General features: G+C 58.9%; 1 protein-coding gene across 11 annotated transcripts; it reads left to right on the top strand.

Annotated features, from left to right (window-relative positions):
* The first annotated feature begins 136 nt into the window (after positions 1–136).
* Positions 137–14662, top strand: VPS9D1 (VPS9 domain containing 1). Of its 11 annotated transcripts, XM_033219429.1 has the most exons (16): positions 186–311; positions 1516–1708; positions 1934–2014; positions 4155–4247; positions 4354–4516; positions 8798–8909; positions 8994–9056; positions 9405–9457; positions 9534–9621; positions 10046–10131; positions 10445–10869; positions 11573–11744; positions 12054–12262; positions 12506–12605; positions 13240–13344; positions 13817–14662. In XM_033219429.1, exons 2-16 carry the CDS (start codon positions 1630–1632, stop codon positions 13908–13910), a joined length of 1923 nt encoding a protein of 640 aa, XP_033075320.1. In that variant the 5' UTR covers positions 186–311; positions 1516–1629; the 3' UTR covers positions 13911–14662. The 11 variants fall into 11 exon arrangements, with proteins under 11 accessions (XP_033075322.1, XP_033075321.1, XP_033075319.1 ...); XM_033219431.1 differs by lacking the exon at positions 1516–1708 and having other exon boundaries at positions 137–311; positions 1939–2014; positions 11615–11744; XM_033219430.1 differs by lacking the exon at positions 1516–1708 and having other exon boundaries at positions 137–311; positions 1939–2014; positions 11612–11744.
* The last annotated feature ends 1800 nt before the right edge of the window (positions 14663–16462 follow it).

The following is a 16462-nucleotide window of genomic DNA, read 5'->3' as shown; positions in this document are numbered from 1 at the left end:
CGCGACAACCCGCCCTAGCTTTGCCACCCCCACCACTAACACCCGTGGGGCCCGAAGTACGCGCGGAGGGGGCCCGTCGCCGGAAGTGCGGCCGCGTCCCTTCCGGCGGTCCGCTGCTCGGGCGGCTCCCGCACCCGCGCCGGCTGCGTTCCGGGCTCCCGGCCGCCCGTCCCGCCCCTCGGCTACCGCCGCCGCCTCCCCCGCCCGGCGCCATGGCCGCTGCGGCCGGGGACGGCACGGTGAAGCCGCTGCAGAGCGCCATGAAGCTGGCCAACGGGGCCATCGAGCTGGACACCGGCAACCGGCCCCGGGTGAGGCGGGGCGGGAGGGGGGCTTGGCCGCCGAGGGTGGCCCCTGGAGGGATCCCCGCCCCGGGAGGGCGAGGACCGGGCCGGCTCGGGCTGGGGACGCGAGGGCAGGCGCCAACGGGGACCCCCCGCGGTTCCCGGGCGAGGACGGGGGCGGGGCGCAGCCGGGCGTGCAGTGACCTTGGACAGCTCAGATCCTGCCGGCCTCGGCTTTCCAGTCCGCTCGCTGAGCCGGTGCATGAGAGCCTGGGCTCCAGCTGTAGAGGAGATGCAGCGGGAGAGTCCGCCAGGCCACCTTCCAAAACCCGTGTGATGAGCAGGTCCATGCGTTTGTGCACTTTTCTGGGCATAGATGGTAGATTTAATCCGGTTGCCACAGGAGACGGAATCCAGAGAAGGCCACATGCCCGCTCATTTGTGAGACTGTTTGCAGTCGCCTTAGGAAGGAAAAGCAGGCCGGAGGGGTGTGGCCCGTTTCTGAGATGGGGCCGAATCTAAGGTTGGCGACCAGGTAGAGCCACACCCGGCTGCCCAAGGAGGGAAGCCCTGTGCCTAGGAGAAGCCTCGTTCCTGAATCTGCCGCTTTCCCCGAGTTGGTTTTTAGGGCAGCAGGTGCCCCCACAAGTCAGAAATCCTGCGTGGATTGTATTTTGTCTTTTTCTCTGAGGCGTAGACTTAAAAATAGGTAACTTAACAGCTGGGGATAAAACAAAAAACACACCATATTGCTGGGCGCGGTGGCTCACGCCTGTAACCCTAACACTTTAGGAGGCCTAGGCGGCGGATCACCTGAGGTCAGGCGTTGGAGACCAGCCTGGCCAACGCGGTGAAACCCTGTCTCTACTAAAAATACAAAAATTAGCCAGGCGTGGTGGTGCACACCTGTAATCCCAGCTACTTGGGAGGCTGAGGTAGGAGAATCACTTGAATCCGGGAGGCGGAGGTTGCAGTGACTTGAGATCCTGCCACTATCCTCCAGCCTGGGCGACAGAGTGAGACTGTCTCAACAAAACAAACCATACTGTGGTTCCGATGACCTGCACCTTGTCAGAGGGGTCACACAGCCTTGAAACGTAACAGTCACATGTTCTAGGCTCCTGTGTGCACTGGGAATACACAACTCGGGGGTTCTGGGAAAGGGATTTCTCAGAACTTAAGCCGGGAAGTGATTTGAAAACTTCCAGTATCACTCCCTTTGTCCTCTCAGGAAGTATTTTTTTAAGCCACTGAGTGAATCACCCTTGAGTTGCACAAGAAGGAAACACCGCATAGAGTGAAAAATGACAGCAAACTGCTGAGGTCACTTCCCCAGGCCCACTGAATGAGAACATCAGTTCCTGGGCTGGAGAGAAAGGCAGTGAGAGGAGAAAGTGAGGTCCAGCTCGTCCCTGGCTCTCTCTCAGGTCCTGATGTCTTTTCCAAGTCTGCAGAGCAGTGATGCTGCCTGTGCCCCAGGCAGAAAACCGTGTTCTGCCTGCAGCCAACCACTGCAGGCTCAATGTCTCTGGTGTATCTCAGAGATAAGCAGGTGGTGGGTGTTCCTTGCTTATCCCACAAGGGTACCCGGAAGGAATGATGGAGTCACTTCCCTGCACAGGCCTGACCCCACTGTTCTCTTTCCTGGACACAGGAGGCATACACAGAATACCTGAGGACCATCCACTATATCTCCCAGGCGTTACTGGAAGAAGTGGAAACCACTAAAGGTACGGCTCAGCCGGCCGGGCGCAGTGGCTCAGGCCTGTAACCCCACCACTGTGGGAAGCAGAGGCGGGCGGATCACCTGAGGTCAGGAGTTCGAGAGCAGCCTGGCCAACATGGCGAAGCCCCGTCTCTACTAAAAATACAAAAAGTAGCTGGCCGTGGTCGTGGGCACCTGTAATCACAGCTACTCGGGAGCCTGAGGCAGAAGAATCACTTGAACCCAGGAGGCGTAGGCTGCAGTGAGCCGAGATCACCCCATTGTACTCCAGCCTGGGCAACAAGAGCGAAACTCCTTCTCAAAAAAAAAAAAAAAAAGTCATGGCTGAGCCCTGCTGCTCCCTCCACGCTGGACAAATTGTGGGCAGCCTAGGCTGGGCACGGTGGCTCACGCCTGTAATCCTACTACTTTGGGAGGCCAAGGCAGGTGGATCACAAGGTCAAGAGATCGAGACCATCCTGGCTAACACAGTCAAACCCTGTCTCTACTAAAAATACAAAAAACCCGTGTGTGGTGGCAGGCGCCTGTTGTCCCAGCTACCCAGGAGGCTGAGGCGGGAGAATGGCGTGAACCTGGGAGGCAGAGCTTGCAGTGAGCCAGGATCACACCACTGTACTCCAGCCTGGGTGACGGAGCCAAACTCCATCTCAAAAAAAAAAAAAAAAAAATTGTGGGCAGCCTAGCCATTGATGAGTGCCAGGCTTCAGGGGGCTCTCCTGTATCCTTCCAGCCTGACCATTTGTAGCAGGTGGACCGGCCCACACTCAGTGTGATATAGTGGCAGGAAGGGACGAGTGTTGTGGGTAAGAGGATGGAGATGGGGGTGTGGCAAGACACCGGCTCCAGTGAGTGGCACAGAGGTGGGGCAGCATTCCAGCAGTGGGGTGTGCAAAGGCCCTGAAATAGGAGTGGGCGGGGTGGGGCTGTGTGCATGCCTTGGGTGGAACTGGGGCTGTTCTGGTGTGAAGGGAAACTTGAAGAGGCTTTGAGGGAGAGACCAGCCTGGAAGCGGAGCCTCAGGTGAGGACTGAGGATGGCAGTGGCCGGACCACCCAGGATGGGAGCAGTAAATGGTCTGGAGATGTGTCCTGAAGGTGGAACAGAGCAGACCTGCAGGAGGCACATGGTGACAGGAGCAGACTGGCAAGGGGAGGAACAGAAAGTTCCATGATGAACACATTAAGTTTGAGGGGACCAGCAGCCACTGGACATAGGAGCACCGAGGTCCGGGGAGCTAACAGTTGCCCCAGCTCCCTAGGGAGCCAGTGAGCTCAGCTGAGCTCTGGTGCTCCAAGACTGAGGAGTTGGGTGGAGGAGTGGCAGAGGGTCCCTGGGGAGAGCAAAGTCCCAGAAGACACAGGAACGCCTGTGGCCCACCGTATCTGGCAAGGTGGGGATGGGTAAGGACAGTTTCCAAAATCGGGGCCAGATAAGAAAATGGGAGTCTGTGAGAAGTTTTCTGTGAAAGGCAGCAGGGAGGTGGGTCAGGCGCTGGGGCAGTGGGTCTGGGGCGAGTCACAGAGAGGCAGCTCCCACGGTGTGCAGGAGGGCTGTGTGAGCAGGCCCGTGGTCACATGCAGAGGTGCTCCATGCCAAGCCTACAGGAAGGCAGGACTTTGGGGACACAGCCTGTGGGAGACGGGTGAGGCAGTTCCCCTCAGCATGTCCTTGTCTCTGTAAAACAGCCACTTCCCATTTAGGGTCTAGGCTCTGACAGGCCTTGATGCGGGACACACAGACTTAGCAGGCTCAGGAGGCAAAAGAAGGACAGATGATTAGAGATGAGTGGGTGGGAGGGCTTGCCCGGGGTCCATGGTGGGGCAGCGGGCTTGCCTGGAGTCCATGAGGGATAGTCGGCTTGCCCAGGGTCAGTGGGGAGTGGAAGGGGCAGTGGGCTTGCCCAGGGTCCATGGGGGGCAGTGGGGGATGGGGGGGCAGTGGGCTTGCCCGGGGTCAGTGAGGGGTTGGGGGGCAGTGGGCTTGCCCGGGGTCAGTGAGGGGTTGGGGGGCAGTGGGCTTGCCCGGGGTCAGTGAGGGGTTGGGGGGCAGTGGGCTTGCCTGGCTTTTCCATTGCCTCATTTTATCTCAGCAATAGGTAACGGTGACAGAGCCAACTGTGACCAGCCTTCTTGTCCCTCCCCCAGAAGCTAGGGAAACTGTGCCCCCGGACACCTCCAAGATGCTGAAGCTAGCGCAGCAGTGTCTGGAGAGGGCCCAGTCAACGGCCACCAAGCTTGGTGGGTCTCGTGCAGTAGGCGGCTCTCCTGGGGCATCCCCCAAGCCTGCATCTCCTCTGTGGGATGTGGGCCCACCGCTTGACCTCTGGCTACCAATGGCTTGCAGGGAAAACACGCCTGAAGCCAACCATGCCTGCAGCTGCTCCCATCCCCCAGCCTGCCGGCAGACACCGCCGTGTCTACTCCGACGAAGGAGGGAAGCTCTCTCCTTTTCTGCCACCCGAGATCTTCCAGAAGCTTCAGGGGGCAGAGTCACAAAGCTCTAAGAAGTAAGATGGGCAAGACGGGAGTTGGGCCGAGCCTGGGATTGGGTTTTTGAGGCTGAGGAAGATGAGGTGATCACAGTGAATTTTTAAAAAATGGGTCCCGGAATGGGAATTCTCTTGCCTGATACAGCCAAATGCAGGCTGGGCACGGTGGCTCATGCCTGTAATCCCAGCACTGTGGGAGGCCGAGGCGAGCAGATCACCTGAGGTCAGGAGTTCCTGACCAGCTTGGCCAACATGGGGAAACCCTGTCTTTACTAAAAATACAAAAATTAGCTGGCTGTGGTGGCGCGCACCTGTAATCCCAGCTACTTGGGAGACTGAGTCAGGGGAATCGCTTGAGTCGGGAAGGTGGAGGTTGCAGTGAGCCAAGATCACGCCACTACACTCCAGCCTGGGCAGCAAGAGCAAAACGCCATCTCAAAAACAAAAAAAAATTAGGCATAGTGGTGTGCCCCTGTAGTCCCAGCTAGTAGGGAGGCTGAGGCGGGAGGGTGGGAGGCTCACTTGAGCCTGACAGGTTGAGGGTGCAGCCGTAATGGTGCCAGTGCACTCTAGCCTGGGCAACAAAACGAGACTCTCAGAATATTCCAGCACTTAATTTCACTATTACCATTTATTCTACTAGTCATTCTTAACTAATGAACATCCAAATTCTCTGCTAATTAAGTGCTTTTTTTTTTTTTTTTGAGGCAGAGTCTCACTCTGTCGCCCGGACTGGAGTGCAGTGGCCGGATCTCAGCTCCTCTCCTGCCTCAGCCTCCCGAGTAGCTGGGACTACAGGCGCCCGCCACCTCGCCCGGCTAGTTTTTGTATTTTTAGTAGAGACGGGGTTTCACCGTGTTAGCCAGGATGGTCTCGATCTCCTGACCTCGTGATCCGCCCGTCTCGGCCTCCCAAAGTGCTGGGATTACAGGCTTGAGCCACCGCGCCCGGCCTACGAGACTCTAATAAAAAAAAAAAAAAATTAATTGGGAACAAGAATAAATTACATATATATGTATAAGTACATGGATACGTACAAAAGTGAGCAGACAAGTTTATAATAGCATAGCAGACATAGCTGAAGAGCAAATTCATGTATTGGAAAAAAGGTTAAAAGATATCCAGAATGAATTACAGAAACAAAAATTAAAGACAGAAAACAAGAGATGGAGGTGGGCGCGGTGGCTCACGCCTGTAATCCTAGCACTTTGGGAGGCCAAGGCTGGCGGATCACAAGGTCAGGAGTTCGAGACCAGCCTGGCCAATACGGTGAAACCCCGTCTCTACTAAAAATACAAAAATTAGCTGAGCATGGTGGCGGCGCCTGTAGTCCCAGCTACTAGGGAGGCTGAGGCAGGAGAATCGTTTGAACCCAGGAGGCGGAGGTTGCCATGAACCGAGATCATGCCAGTGCACTCCAGCCTGGGTGACAGAGTGAGACTATGTCACAAAAAAAAAAAAAAGGGAGAGATGGAAAGCCTAACATGTTCACTGGAGTTCCAGAAAGAAAATGGGAGAGACGCATTATTAGAAGTTAGAATGGGCCGGGCGCGGTGGCTCAAGCCTGTAATCCCAGCACTTTGGGAGGCCGAGACGGGCGGATCACGAGGTCAGGAGATCGAGACCATCCTGGCTAACACGGTGAAACCCCGTCTCTACTAAAAAATACAAAAAACTAGCCGGGCGAGGTGGCAGGCGCCTGTAGTCCCAGCTACTCGGGAGGCTGAGGCAGGAGAATGGCGTAAACCCGGTAGGCGGAGCTTGCAGTGAGCTGAGATCCGGCCACAGCACTCCAGCCCAGGCGATAGAGCGAGACTCCGTCTCAAAAAAAAAAAAAAAAAAAAAAAAAGAAGTTAGAATGGCAGACAGTTAAGGCCAGGCGCGGTGGCTCAAGCCTGTAATCCCAGCACTTTTGGAGGCCGAGGCGGGCGGATCACGAGGTCAGGAGATCAAGACCATCCTGGCTAACATGGTGAAACCCCATCTCTACTAAAAATACAAAAAACTAGCCGGCCGTGGTGGCAGGCGCCTGTAGTCCCAGCTACTCGGAGGCTGAGGTGGGAGAATGGCGTGAACCTGGGAGGCGGAGCTTGCAGTGAACCGAGATTGAGCCACTGCACTCCAGCCTGGGCAACACAGCGAGACTCCGTCTCAAAAAAAAAAAAAAGAATGGCAGACAGTTGTCTAGAACATCATGATGAAAAATACAGACACAAATGCAAAAAGCTCAATGAATCCCAAGTGGGAGAGACAAGAAGGGCCCACTCTGTCCCTGCTCTGGCGGCGCCTGGCTTCCCAGTCACCTCGTTTCTGCAAGTGTGGCTTCAGGGCAGGGTGGCCAGGAGTCAGGCTCCGTCTTTCCTCCTCCTTGTCCCCACCACCACCCTCTACTGTCCCTGACAGTGGGAAGGTAAGAGGGACCGAAGCTTTCAAGGTGGAGTGGCTGTTAGGAACCGAACACTTCTTCCTTTCATGGGTCACAAACTGTTGTAACTGTTTGACCCATATAGTGCCTTTAAAGCAGGGGTGTCCAATCTGCTACCCTCCCCGGGCCACGCTGGAAGAACTGTCTTAGGCCACACGTAAAATACATTAACACTCGATAGTCAATGAACTGAAAAAAAAAATTGCAAAGTCGGGCTCAGTGGCTCATGCCTGTAATCCCAGCACTTTGGAAGGCCAAGGCAGGCGGATTACCTGAGATCAGGAGTTCGAGATCAGCCTGGCCAACATGATGAAACCCCATCTTTACTAAAAACTACAAAAATTAGCCGGGCATGGTGGCACACGCCTGTAATCCCAGCTACTTGGGAGGCTGAGGCAGGAGAATCACTTGAACCCAGGAGGTGGAGGTTTCAGTGAGCCGAGATTGTGCCGCTGCACTCCAACCTGGGCAACAGAATGAGACTCTCTCAAAAAAAAAAATTGCAAAGAAACTCAGTTTTTTTTGTTTTTTTGTTTTGTTTTTTATTGTTTTTTGTTTTGGTTTTGGTTGTTTGAGACAGAGTCTCGCTCTATCACCCCAGCTCAAGTGCAGTGGCCAGATCTCGGTCCACTGCAACCTCGCCTCCAGGGATCAAGCAGTTCTGCCTCAGCCTCCCGAGTAGATGGGATTACAAGTGTGCACCACCAAGCCCAGCTAATTTTTGTATTTTTAGTGGAGACGGGCTTTCACCATGTTGGCCAGGCTGGTCTCAAACTCCTGACCTCAGTGATCCGCCTGGCCTCAGCCTCCTAAAGTGCTGGGATTACAGCTGTAAGCCACTGTGCCCGGCCCCCAGTGATGTTTTAAGAAAGTTTAGGGCCGGGCGCGGTGGCTCAAGCCTGTAATCCCAGCACTTTGGGAGGCCGAGACAGGCGGATCACAAGGTCAGGAGATCGAGACCATCCTGGCTAACACTGTGAAACCCCGTCTCTACTAAAAAAAATACAAAAAATTAGCCGGGCGAGATGGCGGGCGCCTGTAGTCCCAGCTACTCGGGAGGCTGAGGCGAGAGAATGGCGTAAACCCGGGAGGCGGAGCTTGCAGTGAGCTGAGATCCGGCCACTGCACTCCAGCCTGGGTGACAGAGCGAGACTCCGTCTCAAAAAAAAAAAAAATAAAAAGAAAGTTTAGGAATTTGTGTTGGGCCACATTCAAAGTCATCCAGCCCTCGGGTTGTTGCACAAGCTTGCTTTAACAAGATTCATGCTGTTGCCAAACCCGTATAACTGATCTCCATAGAAGTCCAGTGGTCCAGCTTCTCTTGAAAAGCCAAAAGTCCTGGCAATACCAAAACCTGTTTTGTTTTGTTTTTTATTGTTTTTTGTTTTGGTTTTGGTTGTTTGAGACAGAGTCTCGCTCTATCACCCCAGCTCAAGTGCAGTGGCCAGATCTCGGTCCACTGCAACCTCGCCTCCAGGGATCAAGCAGTTCTGCCTCAGCCTCCCGAGTAGATGGGATTACAAGTGTGCACCACCAAGCCCAGCTAATTTTTGTATTTTTAGTGGAGACGGGCTTTCACCATGTTGGCCAGGCTGGTCTCAAACTCCTGACCTCAGGTGATCCGCCTGGCCTCAGCCTCCTAAAGTGCTGGGATTACAGGCAGGAGCCACTGCACCTGGCCAAAACCTGTGTTTTGGAAGAGGAAGCAAGAAGGGGCAGATGTTGCAGCCCATGCCAGATGGCTCCCCTCCTCTTCCTCCTCACCTCCTGGCCTCAGAGCAATCCGGGAGGATGAGAGAGGTTCTCTGGTGGCCAGACACCACTGGGCTTCCTGGGGTCTAGAGGTCTAGACAGCAGCTCCGTCACATTTCCAGAGAGCTGACGCCACTGGAGGAGGCCTCCCTGCAGAATCAGAAGTTGAAGGCTGCGTATGAGGCCCGAATGGCCCGGCTAGACCCCAGCCAGGCCATGCAGAAGACATCCCTGGTGAGTGGGGGTTACAGAGGGCCTGGGGTTGCGTGGGCGCGGGGTGTAGGGGGAGTCGGTCTTACTCCCTCCTTCCCTGCGCAGACCCTCTCTCTACAGCGGCAGATGATGGAGAACCTAGTGATCGCCAAAGCCCGGGAGGAGACAGCACCCTTTCTGACCACCCGAGGGGAACTCGGTGTGGCTTTGAGCCAAGGGCAGAGAAGGGGACAGCGAGGGGAGCGGAGGTTCCAGGGCCGGGGTACAGGGCTGAGGGGCTTCCCGCTTTGCAGAGGCATGGCCTCAGGGGAAGGTCCTCACCCCCATCCCCCAGGCTCTCTGGCTCGGCCCTCCTGGCTTGAGCGCAGGCTGCCTTCTGCCCCAGAAGCCTCACCTGGGGACAGCCCCTCATTGAGGAGGGTCCCTGTGACGTCTCGGCCTCTCGGGGTGTGGGACGGGGTTGGGAACCGAGGGCCCGCTCAGATCCGACGCTCGGCCCCTTGACTCTGCACCCAGCTCCAGAGAAAGATGGAGGAGCGCCGGCTGCGGCTCCAGGAGGCCGCCAACAGGTGGGATTCCTGCCCGCCCTGGGGCTGCTGCGGGGAGGGCCTGGCTCTGGGACCCACCACGTGCCTTTCTCCCCAGGAGGTTTTGCAGCCAGGTCGCCTTGACCCCGGAGGAACGGGAGCAGCGGGCCCTTTACGCCGCCATCCTGGAGTACGAGCAGGACCACGTGCGTCCCCCTCGGGCCCAGGCTTTGGAGGAGGATCCCGGCGAGGGGGCGGGGCCAGAGCCGAGTGGGAGGGCCCAGTGAGGGCGGGGCCAGAGGCCGTGTGGGGGCAGTGAGGGGCGGGGCCAGAACAGTGTAGGAGGGCCGAGCGAGGGGGCGGGGCTTAGCGAGGGGGCGAGACCAGGGGTCGCGTGGGAGGGTCCCAGCGAGGAGGGAGGGTCCCAGCAAGGGAGCAGGGCCAGGTTCACCTAAGGTCTCCCTCAGGTGTGGGTGGGGGCGGGGGCGGGTCGCGGGGCCTGCTGGTCCTGGGTTTCCTGCACCCAGGACGGGCTCCCACAGTCTCTAGGGGTCGGCATTGGTGGGAGGTGAGGCGCGTCCGGTCGTGGCGGACCCGCCGTGCTTTCCTTCAAGGCCACTTGTCCCACAGGACTGGCCGAAGCACTGGAAGGCCAAGCTCAAGAGGAGCCCGGGCGACCTGTCACTCGTGACCAGCCTGGTCTCACACCTGCTCAGGTAGCTGGGCCTTCAGGCCCCACAGAGCCCCTGCGCACCGGCCTTGGGCGCCTCTCCCTGGTGCCAGGTGCCAGAGAGGGGCTGGACTGACACAGGGACCCTGTGCCCCGCCACGTGGACACCGCAGCTCCCTTTGCGGAGGGCGTTTCCTCGGCTTCTCTAACCTCCCCAGCGAGGGCGGGGGCAGACTTTCCAACATTCACTGTCAGGAGGTGACGCTTGTCACGTCTCTGAAACCGGGCGTAGCGCAGCACCTGTGGATGCCACGGGGAGGCCGGGGCTGGCCGCGTTCTCACGCCCTTCTCTCCCGCAGCCTCCCTGACCACCCGATCGCGCAGCTCCTGAGGCGGCTGCAGTGCGCCGTGTACAGCGCCCTGTACCCCGCCGTGAGCAGAGCAGCCGCGCCAGCCCCGGGCTGCTGCCCCCCGACCCCCAACCCCGGAAGCCGACGGCTGCGGCCCTCGCAGAGCCTCCATTGCATGCTGTCCCCGCCCGAGCCCAGCGCAGCCCCGCGGCCCCAGGATTGCCCCCCCACGCCCCCACTCCAGCCCGGCCCCGCGGGGCCTCCCTCGCCCCTGGGGGACACCGCGTCCGGATTGCCGGACAAGGACAGCTCATTCGAGGACCTGGAGCAGTTCCTGGGGACGTCTGAGCGGCAGGGCCAGGGCCGTGGGGTGCAGCCAGAGCCCCAGCTGCAGCAGCTGAAGAGCGCGGTGGAGGAGATCCATAACGCCATCGGTGAGGCCAGGCCCTCACTGGGAGAGCCGCCGCAGTTCTTCACCCCTGGTTGCTGGTCCATTTCAAGCTTCTGTTTGGGGAAGGGTCTGTCGATCAGAGCCTCTGATCAGACTCATGTCCACCCAGCCTGCCTCAGCCCTTCTCATTTTGGAAATAGACTGGTAGAGACGGGGTTTCACCATGTTGGTCAAGCTGTTCTCAAAGTCCTGACCTCAGGTGATCTGCCCGCCTCCGCCTCCCAAAGTGCTGGGATTACAGGTGTGAGCCACTGCGCCCGGCCTAGAGTTTTCTAAGAACCAGTGAGGGCGGCCCAACAGCCCCAGCGGCCGCGGCGTTCTCGTTCTGCTGCCCACACACTGAGGAACTTGGCCAGGGTCCCCACACACAGGGGTTGATTCTAAAGTCTCCCCTGGTTCCTGCGGTTTTGGGTAAAGGCCCTTTTGAGAAAGGGATCATTCTCCGGTGTTTTCTCAGGCTGCTGGCCCAACAGGGCAGCAGCTGTAGGTGACAGTTACCAGTCCCAGACTCCCTGCCCTGGGCCCAGGAGGGTCAGGGGTGGGTGCAGGAGGCTTGAAGGTGGTGGAAAGAGGACCAGACAGGGCCCTCTCCCCGCTGCTCCTGGACACTGCCAGTTGGTCTGCCTCTCAGAGAGCTTGCTTGGGTGGAGGAAGGCCCCATGGCTTAGAGCCACTTGACCCAGCAGGGGAGGAACCTATGTGGATGTCCCCGGCTCTGTTCCCAGCAGACAGGCTGCTCTCGCTGACCCTTCTGGCCTTTGAAGGCCTAAACACAGCTGCCTCCAAGGACCGCTGCCTGGCGTGCATTGAGGAGCCCTTTTTCTCCCCGCTGTGGCCTCTGCTGCTGGCCCTATACAGGTATGGACCCAGCCGTGCAACCACTCGTGTGGCCTGCTGTCTCCTAGGAGGCCTGCCCTGCTCCGTGGCACTGTCTGCTCCCCGAAATCTCCCCTAGCCTGTGGTTTTCCCTGAGGCCATCCTCAGGGGCTTCCAGTTTGCAGGTAGGACTGTGGGCACCCTCCCGTGCCTGGAGTCTTGCCAACCCTGGGGCTTTTTGCTTGGGATACATAGCCAGTTTTCTCCAGGACCGAGCTCCAGCCACAGCCCTGCTTCTGTCCCCGGGACAAGGTCCCTGGGGCAGCTTAGCCTGGTCTCTCTCTGCCCCAGGAGTGTGCACCGAACCCGAGAGGCTGCCCTGAGCAGGAGCATGGAGCTCTACAGGAATGCACCCCCCACCGCCATTGGCATCCCCCCCAAGCTCCTCCCCCAGAACCCTGAGGCCAAGGGGGCCACTGGCTACCCCTACTGTGCTGCGGCCCAGGAGCTTGGACTGCTGGTCCTGGAGAGCTGCCCCCAGAAGAAGCTGGAGTGCATAGGTCAGCAGGGGGAGGGGCAGGCTCCCATCCCAGTAGGTGACCTGGAGCCTGTGTCTTCACCACTGAGCTTCTCTTGTCACCTGCCGGTGGGGAGGGAGGAGACCAGGACAAAAGTGGAGTCTGAGCAGTGTCCCCAGGGTCACCACAGCTCTTCCCAGCCCTGCACACCAGGAGGTGGGCGGGTGGGTGGGCGGGGTATAAGGGGTGGCTCAGGCTGCCCCTGAAACCCTGTCTGTGGCGCAGTGCGGACCCTGCGGGTCATCTGTGTCTGTGCGGAAGACTACTGCCCCACACCGGAGGCCGCACCCCAGGCCGGGCCCCAGCCCATTGCTGCAGCTGCCATGTGAGTCCCAGGAGAGTGAGGTGTGGCCAGGGAGGAAGGGCCATAGAGAGGCAATAGTTACGGGAGGGACTGTCTTCCTGCCCCTTAGCCTTGTGCCAGCTGCACTGTAGAAGGAGGAGGGGCCGTGTGGCCCAGCCCTGGCTCCACAGTGCCGTTTAGGGACAGCCTCACCATACCCAGGTGGCTTCCTGTGCCTCAGGACAGGAGGGCACAGAGATTGCGGCCAGCACGGCCAGGATGGCTCCACAGCTGCTGGGTTTGTGGAGTGAGAGGCTCCTCGGCCGGGCGCGGTGGCTCAAGCCCGTCATCCCAGCACTTTGGGAGGCCGAGACGGGCGGATCACGAGGTCAGGAGATCGAGACCATCCTGGCTAACACGGTGAAACCCCGTCTCTACTAAAAACTACAAAAAACTAGCCGGGCGAGGTGGCGGGCGCCTATAGTCCCAGCTACTCGGGAGGCTGAGGCAGGAGAATGGGGTAAACTCGGGAGGCGGAGCTTGCAGTGAGCTGAGATCCGGCCACTGCACTCCAGCCTGGGTGACAGAGCAAGACTCCGTCTCAAAAAAAAAAAAAAAAAAAAAAAAAAAGAGAGGCCCCTGGCCCCAACCCACGGCCGCTGTGCCCTCCCCACAGTGGTGCCGACGACCTGCTGCCCATCCTGTCCTTCGTGGTGCTAAGGAGCGGCCTCCCTCAGCTGGTGTCGGAGTGTGCGGCCCTGGAGGAGTTCATCCACGAGGGGTAGAGCCCGGCGGGGGCAGGGCGGGGGTCTCTGTAGGAAGAGCAGGGACCTCGTCCCTCAACCTAAACGGTGGTTGTCAGTGGCATCTGGGGAGGGCAGCATGTGGCTCCGTCACAGCCATGCCTTTGACAGCCCGTGTGGGTCTACCTGTGCAGAGTGCCTGCTGCTGCATGTCCCGTGGCCCTTCGCTTAGCTCAGCCTCTCCCCAACAGCAGGAGCTGGGGGCTGCCCTGAGCAACATCTGCCTGGGGAGGGGACAGTCAGGGGATCGAGGGGCATCCCTGGCTCTGCCCTCCAAGGACAAGCACAGAGTGGGTGGTAAAGGCCCCCTCTAGCCCAGCCGCCCTGACAGCCTCACCTGCGCACCCTCAGCACCCAGGTCCTGAACCGGGAGGGCAGACACTGCCTTCTGGAGGGCCGGGGGTGTCCTCTTCCTCCAGATGACACCAGCTGCCCCTGTCATCCGTGCAGGTACCTAATCGGAGAGGAGGGCTATTGCCTGACATCACTGCAGAGTGCCCTGAGCTACGTGGAGCTGCTGCCCCAGGGAGGCCTGGCCAAGTAGTAGAGCCAGATCCCAGGGCCCCTGCAGGGCCCGGCCTCGCCTCCCAGGGCCATCTCTCCTGCACCTGGAGCCACGGGATCCACTGAGGACCATCCTGGAGCCTCACGCTGCTCTGCACATGGCGGGGGCTTGTCCACTGTGGTGTGCTCTCCAGCTCTTGCCCCTTCCCCACCTCACATCTAACCCTGGAGCTTGGGGTTGGCACCTCTGCCCCAACAGAAAGGGGCTGAATCAGCTCCAGGAGGAACCAGGCCCTGCTCACCTCTGCAGGCCTCAGAGAGGCCCTAAGAAGGGAAGCTGCGGGCTCCGGTGGGTGCGGGCTCAGCGATGAGCATCTGGCTGGGTCCTGCCTAGCGCCTCACTGGGGCAGCTCCTGGGGAGCGTCAGGGAAGAGGGGTCTCTGAGCCAGCCAGCGGTGGAGACGGCAGTCCAGTTTCTGTCCCCTCTGACCCCTAGAAGGGGAGTTGTAGCCCCATGAACTAGTTTCTTGTCTGGATCAGGAACAAGGGCCAGCTGGGGCCTGGGGTGCAGCTGGTGGGAGGCTGTGCTGATTGCTGATGGGCAGGGACATCCCTGCAGGGTCCAGGGCTCTGAGCCCAGGACATTCCCTGCCCTTGCTCATCTTGGCTGTGGGCCATGAACATTCCGGGACCCTGGGCATCTTCTCCAGGTCCGTGCAGCCCAAGGGTCAGCCCTCTTAACTGTCACATGCTGCCCCCACCCAGCCTAAAATAAAGAGGTCACTGCTGTGCTTTGCCGTGTGGCTCCCTGAATCCCCACCCCACTGGCCAGGCAGCACAACCACCCCTGCTGCCCACGGCAGAGGCCGCTGAGGATGTGGGGGAAGGAGCCACAGCCCAGCCCCAAACCAAGCCTGGCCCCACCTCTTGAGCATCTGCCAGCCTCCAAGACACTCTGCATAGAAGCGGAGTCCTCTTGGGGCTGTTCCTGGCCAGGCAGGTGTGGGCTTCACCCTCTTGGACAGGAGAGCTCTGCAGGGCATCAGTGGGTGGGAAGGAGGGGGTAAGGCTGGGGTCCTAGGTCATCACTGGGAACCTGAGCCCAGAGCAGTCACCCGAGGGTCTTGGGAATCATCACCGTTCTGTGCATGGGGACACAGATGCTCTGAGGTGCACAGAAGGCTGCTGGGCGTGGACAGCATCTGCCAGGGGGGTGTGGGCAGATCAGGATGTAGTGTTCAAGAAAGGCACCACCAGCAGCTTGAGATGACATGAGACAGGTGGCAGGGCTGGTGGGGTGGAGGTCCCAGCCCTAGATGCTACCAGGAGCTGGCTGTGGGGCAGTGTCGCTGTCCTCGGAAACAGTCTTCAAACCAGTAGCTGTGGACGTCGGTGAGATGCTCTGTGCTTGCACCCTCAGCAGTGACTGGTTTACCCCCGAGGACCCCGTGCGGAGACAGAAGAAGTGTGTCTGGGTGGGGGCAGAGCTGGAGCATCTGCCCCAGCCCTCGATGTGAACCCCAGCTGGCCATGGTACCTTGGAGCTTGGGTAGGGTCCCTGCTCCGGCTTCAGTGTTGGGTGTCTAGAAGATGGGATTTAAAAGCCCGCTTCATGGAATGGTGGAGATGAGCTGTGTCTTGAACAAATCGTGGTGTGGGAGCACCTGCTGGCTTGGCATCAGGCCACACCTGCAGCCTGAGCACTTCGGGGGCCGGGAATGTCCCAGCTCGGCTGTCTGCCTGGCACTGAGAGCTGGCACTTTGGGGGCTGGGCACATCCTGGCTCAGCTGTCTCCCTGGCACTGAGAGCCGCCAGACGTGTTCAGGTGCTGCTGCTTGCCGTGCAACTTTGCCCTCTCTGAGCTTGCGGCTCCCTCGTAAGACAGGAATGAATAATAGGATTCCTTTTAGAAATCCTACAAATAAAGAACAAACTAAGAGCCCCAATTAGAAAACCGGCAGAAGCTGGCCAGGCATCGTAGCTCACACCTGTAATCCCAGCACTTTGGGAGGCCAAGGTGGGCGGATCACGAGGTCAGGAAATCGAGACCATCCTGGTTAACATGGTGAAACCATGTCTCTACTGAAAATAAAAAATTAGCGGGGCGTGGTGGTGGGCACCTGTAGTCCCAGCTACAGCTACTCGGGAGGCTGAGGCAGGAGAATGGTGTGAACGCGGGAGGCGGAGCTTGCAGTGAGCCAAGATCGCGCCTGCACTCCAGCCTGGGCGACAGAATCGTGTCTCCCTAAATTCCAGTGTTGAGATCTGAACCCCCAGGACCTCAATGGGACTGTGTTTGGAGACAGGCTCTCTACAGAGGTGATGATGTTAAAGTAGGTCACCAGGGTATCTGCTGTCTATAGTTGGTGCCAACTGTTGGCTGGGACCTCAGGGCTGTCAGAATGACAACGTGAGGACTGGATGGGTCTCCTGGGGCTGCCAAAACGACCACAAAATGGGTGCCTTACAACAGCAGAAATATTCTCTCTCACCATTTTGCAGGCCTGAAGTCAAAATCAAGCTGTCAGCAGGGCTGACTCCCTCTGGAGGCTTTAGGGAAGAATTCCTTTTGCCTCCAGCTTCTGGTGGCT

The sequence above is a fragment of the Trachypithecus francoisi genome, unplaced genomic scaffold, assembly GCF_009764315.1.
Source record: "Trachypithecus francoisi isolate TF-2019V2 unplaced genomic scaffold, Tfra_2.0 Lachesis_group10, whole genome shotgun sequence".
In the NCBI taxonomy this organism is placed as follows: Eukaryota; Metazoa; Chordata; class Mammalia; order Primates; family Cercopithecidae; genus Trachypithecus; species Trachypithecus francoisi.
Note: the sequence above shows the minus strand (reverse complement) of the source record. Positions and strands in the feature narration are given on the sequence as shown.